This window comes from Lepisma saccharinum, chromosome 28 (assembly GCF_977018435.1).
Source record: "Lepisma saccharinum chromosome 28, izLepSacc3.1, whole genome shotgun sequence".
In the NCBI taxonomy this organism is placed as follows: domain Eukaryota; kingdom Metazoa; phylum Arthropoda; class Insecta; order Zygentoma; family Lepismatidae; genus Lepisma; species Lepisma saccharinum.
The window spans coordinates 21,869,815-21,879,856 of record NC_139256.1 but is presented as its reverse complement, the minus strand read 5'-3'; the positions used below and the strand labels follow the sequence as shown (position 1 = coordinate 21,879,856).

At 39.3% G+C, this 10,042-nt stretch overlaps 1 protein-coding gene across 1 annotated transcript; it reads left to right on the top strand.

Moving 5' to 3' along the window:
- The first annotated feature begins 538 nt into the window (after window positions 1–538).
- Window positions 539–5,807, top strand: LOC145980814 (uncharacterized). Its single transcript, XM_083113907.1, has 3 exons — window positions 539–741; window positions 3,709–4,029; window positions 5,681–5,807. Exons 1-2 carry the CDS (start codon window positions 730–732, stop codon window positions 4,006–4,008), a joined length of 312 nt encoding a protein of 103 aa, XP_082970033.1. The 5' UTR covers window positions 539–729; the 3' UTR covers window positions 4,009–4,029; window positions 5,681–5,807.
- The last annotated feature ends 4,235 nt before the right edge of the window (window positions 5,808–10,042 follow it).

The following is a 10,042-nucleotide window of genomic DNA, read 5'->3' as shown; positions in this document are numbered from 1 at the left end:
AACGCTCCGTTTATAGATGAGAAGTCTATTCCTGATTTAATAGTTACACACTGCTGTATTTAAATATCCTTCAGACTGTTAGCAACTTCAAAATTTGCATGTAAAATTAACAAATATTGTTAATATAGTTCCTTGAATGTACACTTCCCGCTAATTTGATGTGTGATTTAGATTGCATGGCTTTCAGGGGCTGAACTCCAACCCACTTCTGCTCGTGACTGTACATGTATGTATTACCTTGAGGCCTGCTAAAATTCTGTCATTTCTCTTCCGGTCAGATTCTAATTCTGCATGATTGCACGGCACAAGGTGAAAACACCGTCTGGAGACGAAAAATTCCAAGAACTGTTTTGAATTTTCAGAAAAGAAAATTGCCAGTTTCTGCGTCACACTGACGTCACATTCTACATGCATGTTTCCAAGGCTCCTTCTTGAGGCGCGTCAACCCATCATTGTTGTGATCCCTAATCAGGAAACAGCATGCGATGGGAAAACAGATGCAGAAGGTGCCAGGCATTCATGTACAATTCCATTATAACACCCGCTATTTTCAACAAATGACCATCAGGTGTGCATGGGACATTATGTATTTGAGTGGAACATAATTTTGTCGCGGATGGACCCTACAATTCGAAGTTAAAGAGTCACTTCAAGACGCGTATAAAAGTATGGTCAGTGGGTGGCCTGAGCATTCTGTGAACACTGTTGCAAAAGCATTCCATAGTGAAGATGAAGTGTGCGGTAAGTAATAGGAAGGAGTCTATATATTTCCTTACGATTAAGATATGTACTGTGTAGAAATTTCAGCAAAGCATGCAGGCTCCACCAGGATTCGAATACGGGTCTCTGGTATACCTTGCCATTGCTATACCAACAAGGCTACCGAGCCAGACCTGCGATGCAAGATTTTTCGATGGCTGTGTGCGAGTGTGTCTGCCAAAAACCCGGGTTCGAGTCCTGATCAAGTCTGTAATTTTGACTGTAATTTCTACGTCTATATTAGTTTAAAATTTACATTATGCTCATAAGTCTATTCGGGACAGGACCTACAGTGCAATGTGCACTTATCGGGATCGAACACAGACTTCCCTCATAATACGTATGAAGGAATTTCGAATTGTTATATCTTCATCGATTGATTGATTTGGTTTATTTTACTTGTTTTCTGCCACTTATTGCTAATCGCGAAGATGAGGATGGGTGACGATATGATGAAGGGACACTGGCAAAAGAAAACTCATGCTCAGACCAGGATTCAAACCCGGGACCCCTGGCTTCTTACCACCCTGTGCTAACCACTCCGCCACGGAGGCTGGTTAATATCTTCATTGAAAATAGTTCGCTTCCTCTATTTTTCTGTGGCCTATCGCGACGTTGAAGATAAGAGGATGAAATGGACGATTCAATACACACAATAGCACACCCATTCGTCCTCATACTCGAACGTGGGACCCCGGATATCATAGTGTGTCACGCTAACCACTCCACCAGAACTTCATAATAAGAAATGCACCAGGTGCATTACGAAAATTTCTGAACAGTATGTGTTTTGTCTATAGTAATTTTGATGTTCCCTAGATGTCGCTGCCAAAATTCGTACTGGATGTATCATATGAATGATGTTGAAAGAGGGATGGGTTACATCAACATTCTGTCTTCCTAAAATCAATTACGAATAAACTTATTAGTGTATTATCCACAAGAAAATACACCATCGTGGTTCAGGGATCTGAGCGCTGAATCTTATTTCACCTGACGCCTAGATCATGGATATGTAGTCTATATCCATTTTTGAACACTATTATAGTCGACGCGCTAGCTACGTTAACGACCGGCTGGCTTTGAAGTCCACGGAGCGCGCCCACCAGCTGCAACAATCATATTCACGCACAGTGTTGCCACACATCTACTCTACGCCACCTTGTCCCTCCGCCTTCCCACGGTATCCACATTGAAGTTGCAAAGTACGGCAACAGCGTATCCGCAGTCATGTGACTGAGACGTCACGTGGAGTAGACGCTTACCTTGAGAGGAGGTGTGTGAAGGTCAGGCAAAACCAACAAAACCAGGAGAATGTGGGGGCAAGGGGCTTTCTGAGGATTGATCGCTGCCAGGTAGAGACAGAGGGAGACAAGGTGTGCGCGATATCGAACAGGGTGAGTTATCACTATCCATCTATCTGACATTCTCAGTCAGAAGGGTTGGGATAAACATCTGCAATGTTATTTATTTAAGTTAGATTTGTTACCTCTTATCTGGCCTCTTTCGGGGCGTCGTTGCAAGCGAGTAGTACAATTTAGGGGATGAGCTACTTCCCTATTGGTTCAATTCCCCGTTCTGCAAGGTAGAACGTTATAGTCCACGCGTTTACCTCGTTAATGTCGAAGAACAAAGGAAACGGCCGCCACGAACGTGGGTGGGGATAAATAGAGGGCGAGTTGTTTTCGTCCAATGACACTCAACCTTTAGCCAATGGGCGCAGCTGTCATTGTGCTCGTCTACTCCACGTGGAGTCTCAGTCACATTGTTGGAGCTGGTGGGCGCGCTCCGTCGACTTCAAAGCCAGCCGGTCGTAAACGTAGCTAGCGCGTCGACTATACGTGGTGTTGATGCATTGTTTTGGAAATGCGATGAAAAATGAGTTCTTTCATTAAATAGTGACATTTCAGAATTGTTTTCCCCGCGAGAAATTGTATATATTTTATTTGCGAGGCTTTATTACGCAAACTGCGCCAATACTTGTTAGGGATATTTCATGTCGTTTTCCGAGCTTGAAGACGATCTCGATACAACCTTTGGATCGGCTTATTGATTTCGCCGAAAATGCAGTTGGCCCATCACTCGACGCAGAGAGACCTCCCTGCGCTTCTTCCACCCCCGCAGGAGTCCTACATTAACTAGAAGTCGCACACGTGTGCAAGCTAATTCGGACCCTCCACACATCCCAATAGCTCGAAGTATAGCTCAAACGTTACGAGCCGGCCCCCGTGGCGGAGTGGTTAGCACATCGCGCTACGACGCTGGGGACGCCGGGTTCGAATTCCGGCCTGGGCGTGGATGTTTGTGAGTGTCCATTCATCAATTTCATCATGTCATCACTCATCTCCATCTTTGCAAATTAGCCAAAAAGTGGCGCAAAAAGTGAAGTAAAATAAAGCAAATCAAAATCAAACATTACGAAGTAGAGTCGAATTACTTTCGGAACATCTCCAGTGGACTGTGCGAGTCTATCTAGCGAGCCTAGTGGGCGTATAGAACCTGAGTAAGGGGCTTAGCGATAGGTTCTGGGTTGAGATGACGTCAGCGGCTCACTTGGTTAATTGGCTGCTTCGAGAGTTGTGACTCGTTCCGAAGCTTCAAATGCATAACTGTCAAATATGTTATTTAAATTATCTCCCCCTAAAAGAGCTTGAAAATAGTTTTTTTAGTGGTGTGTGGTTTATGCTCAAAATAGGTACTTAATTTATTTATTTTGTATCAAGAGAAGAGGACATATCTTTATATAACTGAAAGAATTATTAAACTCTAAGGAAGAAAGTAAAACGGTATAAATACGTCGATCACTGTCTCATAAAATGAACTAGTAATATAGCTTTTTCTTTCAGCTGAAAGATAATACAAGACAGTAAAGTAAGGTATAAATTTTCTGCCATCTATTGGCAGCTTTTACAATTAGTGCAAATGAAAGCAAACTACCTCTTTTTACAGATAATTGTCTTGCTCCTGGCAGCTGTTGTGTTCACAGAATGCTCTAAGGAAAAACGCCACGCACTGATTGGTGGGGCTGGTTACGGATATGGATCCGGTCTGGGCCTAGCTGGACTTCCGGTAGGAGCTGCCATGGGCTATCCCGGTAGCCTCGTCTATCCTCAATCGAGATACATGTCGATGGACTACGGATACCCGTCGGTCTACGGCGGCTACCCAGGAGCAGGCTACGGATACGGAGGACTTGGGCTATCTGGCCAATTAGGATACGGCTTGGGATACAACGGATACCCTTACTAGAGAATCTTGCAGTGAAGGAAGGTAAGAAATTAAATGTTCACTGTGCATGCATATATCGTAAAATAGTCATTATGACGTTATTAATTACTTACGGGTTCTATGAAGGTAAAGATCTTCAATTTCCAACGTCTTACCTGAAATAGAAAGAAACATATATTAAACTATACAACCACACATATCAAACAGTAACATTACTTACGTTTAATGGTTTCATTGACTGGATTCGTGCCTATTTTTTACTTTGTTTTCAAGTACACTTTTTGCAATGAAAGGGTTAATTGCGACTAAACTTCAGTTTTATGTAGATCCGGACAACTTTGTGCCTCCAGCGAGTATTGAACCCGGTACCCGTTGATTACAAGGCGACGACGTTACCACTATGCTTTCGGGAAAGCTGGAATCGTGCCATATTATACAGATAAACGCATATACATATATATAAGAGGTACATTAGGGAATGTTTCTGCATCGTTGGTTCAACTCATCAGTTATAATTTCAATTAACGTGCATAGCATTTTCTTTATAGTCTTTTTCTATAGAATAATCGTAACGATGAGAATGAAATTGATGATGCTTTAACCGCGAAGAACATACAGTTACATAACTTTAATAACTACACCACAGCTGCTGGCACGAGATACAGAAAAAAATGAGAAATGACAAGAAGCAAGGGAAAATAGCGTTAGATACATTACATTAAAATTTTGTATAAATATTTCGTGAGATAAAAAAACGTTTCAACATATGTGATAGTATAAGAAAGGAGTACACCTTTTAGATCCAACTTTATTTTGCTTTAAACGGAAAGATGACACGTAAAAATAGATAGAATTTTATGAGAAATAAATAGACTTAATTCCAATGTGACGTATACCATGTATGCTGTGTGGACAACAATGCGGTTTGATAAATGATGTCGTTAACTGTATCCACTTCTCACTATTTCTGTCTCAACTTGGTCCAAATCTTTTGCAATAAAATGACACGATCAGAAAAACTCCCAGTACACTTTGTAATCGGAAATATGTGGTGCAAGGCCATGCAAAACGGCACAGAATGGGAGAACGCGAGTGAGTGTAGCAAAGCAGTGCGCGCTGCTGCAAACGGCTTGGTAGCTGCAGCCGCGTTAACCGTTCCATACAACCTCTTTCCCTCTCACGTATTCATTCGAGTCAGATTTGTTTTTGTTCACTTGCTCCAGAGATAGTGTGTTGTTTTCGTGGGTGTATATAATCGTCCATTGTATGTTGCCATGACAACATATCCATGTGAAACAAAACAATATGTAAGCAACCGATCTTTTCATTGATGTACCATTATGTATTTTTCACGTTCTATGAGATATAAAACATATTAGTTCTCATAACTGTAAAAATAATGATACAATAAGATTGTTTACAGTTCGAACAAGTGGGGCTTCCCCAATAGCGCAGTGCTAGCGTCGTCGCCTTGTCATCAAGAGGTCCCGGGTTCGATACCCGGTGGAGGCACAAGTGGTTCGGATCGCACTTTAAACTATAGGTCCAGTCCCGATTAGCCTTAATGTGCATAAAGTGGACTTAAAACATCAAATCAAAAGTTCGAACAAGTAAATTTACGTACTGATAAAACACGAAAGAAAATAAATATACATACTTGTGGAGATTTGATATTCACTTGTTTCTTTTTCAGGAAATTCCAGTTACCAAGAAGTGAGGGCTGAAAAGAAGTTCGACTTGTGTTTTGTAGTTTATGGAAACTGTGTATATGTTATTACATACATATCGTTATAATACATAAATAAATAAGTGCAACTGAGTATAGTGAGTAGTAATTTCATGTGTGTTTCTAAAAAGAGAATATACTTTGTAAAATTTCCTTGCTTCGATCAGCCACCTCGGTGGCCGAGAGGGTTAAGTGGCTGATCTTGTATCACCTAAGTTTCAGGATTGAAATCCATGTTGGCACAGGTGTTTGCCGGCTAGGTTTTTAATTTTAAAAATAAAAACCTATAAATTCGTGTAATATATAAATAAAAAGACAGAGATCACCCTACGAGTTTAATGTAACACACTATATCCCATAATAATAATAATAAAACATTTTTAAAACAGTAAGGGTGATAATGAAATGTCCTTCTTCTTATCAAAGGTTTCTATCCTTACAACTAGCTGATCACCTGGCGTTGTCCGGGAATTTATTTATCCCAATGTTCTATTAGACAGGGAAATTATGAATTCTAACTATAGTGTAAAATGTAAGTAATTTTATTTCATCCTGAATGTCACCAATTAGCTTAGCGACTCCGAGAACCATGGATTCGACACTAATGCAGGTCATTTTTCACTCCCTCTCACCCCCCATGCCGATAGGTGATGAACTTTGTGTATAACGGCATTGCGAGTGTCACTATTCATCTTAGCAACCCCGAAAACTATGGATTCCACATTAATATCGGTCGTTTTCGCAACACAAATTCATATCAGCCTGAATGTTAGACAACTCGAGAAACACTATTGTTGTGCGGGATGCATAGAGTCTAGAATTGAAAGTGGTCGAAAAAAACGGCTTTCCGCGGCTTTTTCCACAAAAGTGTCTCAACTCAATGAAAATACAAGAGTTGGCAGTATTTTTTCTGTTCCATGGTTTTCGTTTATCTTCCTACTGTAAAATAGACACTAATTTCAAAATATAAAATACAATTTACAATTAAATTTGTAGGTAGATAAAAACGGTGTTTTCAAGAAAGCTGGCTTTTTTTAATTGGCTGTTCTTTCAGAGTGTTATTTTCATATTTCGGTAGGTTTATTAAATATATCTATGCTGTATAACATATTCATATAACTAGAGTAGCTTTGTATGTATTTTTAATAGAACCTAAAAGTATGATATAATTTTCAATGCTTGAATTTGTTATACGAACACGTACTTGAAGCAAAAAAGAAAACACTGCTCTACCTTTTGAAAATCTAGTATCAAATCTCTTTACATTAAATTTCGTGTTCAGTTATATTTGTATTCTGGCTTTCCAGTACATCATGTATAATTTGGTTAAATGGTCGCTAAACCTGGTCATGGAGCAACTAGTTATGTATTTTCACTGCTTGTTGCAGTGGTTCTCGACCTTTGTGATACCACAGCACAGTGAATGTATTTCTTACAAGTCGATGCCCTGATTCCAACAATTTCACTCATAAATGCATTTCTGATGTTTAAAGTTTATATGGAAATTAATATGCAACCTTAATTAATATTAATATATCAAGTATGTCAGAAGCAATTAAGACTGGCAGCAAAAAAAAAACTATAAAAGAAATCTGAAGTGGACCTACAGTTTGAAATTAGATCCGGAGCACCCTGCCTCCACTGAGGATTGAACCCTTCTTATTGCAAGGCAACAGTATTACTTTATTCCACTCCAGATGCCCATTCATGATCGTAAGAGGAACATTCTATCGAAAAGCAGGCCTTTTCCATCAACAGTCCTTGCAATTTGTTCTCTGTGATTTACAGGCTAAATGAAATCTTAATCTCTGATGAAGTAGCTAACAATCGTGTTAAGTATAGAGAACATTCAGACCGAAGCAACACATGACAGTGTGGGGGGAAGGGGTCACATTGAAGTGGCAAGTGACATGGACACCTTCAGTCTGTACGCAAGTATCCATCACGCATGCACAAACAAGACCGAGGCGACATGATGCGTGCCATTGAAGGAGCTTTCAGACTGAAGTCACGGCTGACAAGCGACACAGACTTCTTCAGTATAAAGTAAAACATTCACCGTGCATGTAAGAAAAACAGACCGATGCAACCGTGCATGATACATACCATTGAGAAAACAATATAGTCCGAGCAACATGCAAGTGACATGTTTAGCTTCTTGTCGCACTTCAGTTCAAAAAGTTGAATGGATTACTAGATTACTGCTTCCTAGTGACACATGTCACTTGTTGTTCCGGTCTGAAAGTTCCCTGAGAAAACTGTACAGGCCAAGTGGCAAGCGACACTTGCGGCTTATGTTGCTTCGGTTTTAAAGGTTGCATTTACTTCTAACGGTTGGTTTCCAAGAGCCATGTGTTGCTTCCATCTCAAAGCTCTGTTAAACAGGATATATACACACATTCGCGTAATACGTATACTTCTGCATATGTGTTGTGAACAGTAAAGATTCTTAATTGTCCCGAAACATCGAATATTTTGATACTAACATTTGTTTCATATTTTATGACATCAACATTTAAATTGACACACAAACATGTAAAAGCTTGTTTTAAGTCCATTTCATGGTCAGATGTGCTCATTAGGACTTCATGTTTAGTTTTAACCCTAGCTTACCCGCACCGTATGAGAAAATTACATACCAGGGGTCGGCTCACAGGCCACACTTTGTTTTATCACTAACTTTCATTAATAAATTATCATTAATAAAAAATAATAACCAATTATTTCATAAGTCTCTCTCATATTTTATCATTCACTAAAACTCAGAAAATCCATAATAATTTTTATTAATGTTTTTTTTTAAATTTGCAGAAGTGCAGTTGTTTATTAAATATGATAATTACAATAATTACCATCATAACCAACCAATTGTACACTGTCACTGGCATGAGTGTCTCGAATCAAAGATGGCGCCTGATATGCCCACCAAGAGCATTTTACCTCCTAATTTCATTACATTTATGTTTTTATAAACAAAAGTAATAAAGAAATATTTGAAACATCCTAGGAAACGAACGTAATTTATTTTCAAACATTTGTAAAATATAACTAATAGAGGTTTTGGGCCTGCAAGCCCCTCCCACGGTAAGCTAGGATTAAAATTGTATCTGAACCACTATGCAATATGTGTCCACTGGGATTGGCCAAAATCTGTCTCTTGACTGCTACATCATGTATATTTATTTTAGCTAGTTGTAAATATGTCACTACAAACCTGTAAACTCATAACAGTAACTTCAAGTGAAATAGGTTAGCTGTAATTGGTAAAAAGGCAAAATTTCCGGTTTTTTCCCCAAGAAACCGGCTTTTTTTTTCGAAAGAACATTTTTACATGCCAACCAACCCCTTTTCACCCGCACCCCTATGTGTGCCAGCGGTGTCTTAGCCTCATAGTATTTCTTTCCACATTGTAAGTGATATGTGTACCAAGTTTGGTTGAAATTGCTCCAGGCGATCGAGAGTTATGCCGTAACAAACATACATACATCCATTCTCATATAGGATAGAAGATAGAAGAAGGTGTAGTTATGAATGTTATAAAAATGTTTCCTTGCGACGATGATAATGATATGATTGATTGATTGAATTCTGCACAGTAAGGCTAATCGGGACTGGACCTACAGTTTAAAGTGGAATCCGAACCACTATGTGCCTCCACCGGGAATCGAAGCCGGGACCCCTTGATTATAAGGCGAGGACGCTACCACTGCGCCATCGGGGAGGCCATGATGAGGATGATATGATGAAAATGATTAGGAATCACTCGTAAATAACCAAAAGTGACAGAAAAGCGATGCTAAATTTGCCATTTGGCAAATGACCACTTCGGAATGCATATTGATAATAACAGGAGACATTCCACATCAATTTCCAAATCAGTAAAAGCTTCACACACGTATAAAACAGTGAAGTCACAGAGGATGCAGCTTGTAGTAAACAAATACCTTTGAATTATTACGAGACGAAGTTTAAGGTGTATCAATACTGCTTTGATGTACAGTGCGATGCACAAGTATTGCTCGCCAAATTGTCCATGAATATTTTCTCTTAATCCTACGTGAATTCAAGAACGGACTGGATTCTTATATACACTGGTACAGAGGTTGACAGTAGTATTTACTTTGTTTAAATTCCTGAAAATCTCACAGCGTAAAACACAGAGTAAACACAGTAATGGACAACTTGCTATACTTATGCATCGCACTGTATGACAGGGGACGATTTGAATAAATTGAAAAATACGTTGAAAATTCTCATGGACGATTTATATTAAAATTTACTTAACTAAATGTTTCAGACTGATCTCACACTAAGTCAAAGATACCACTG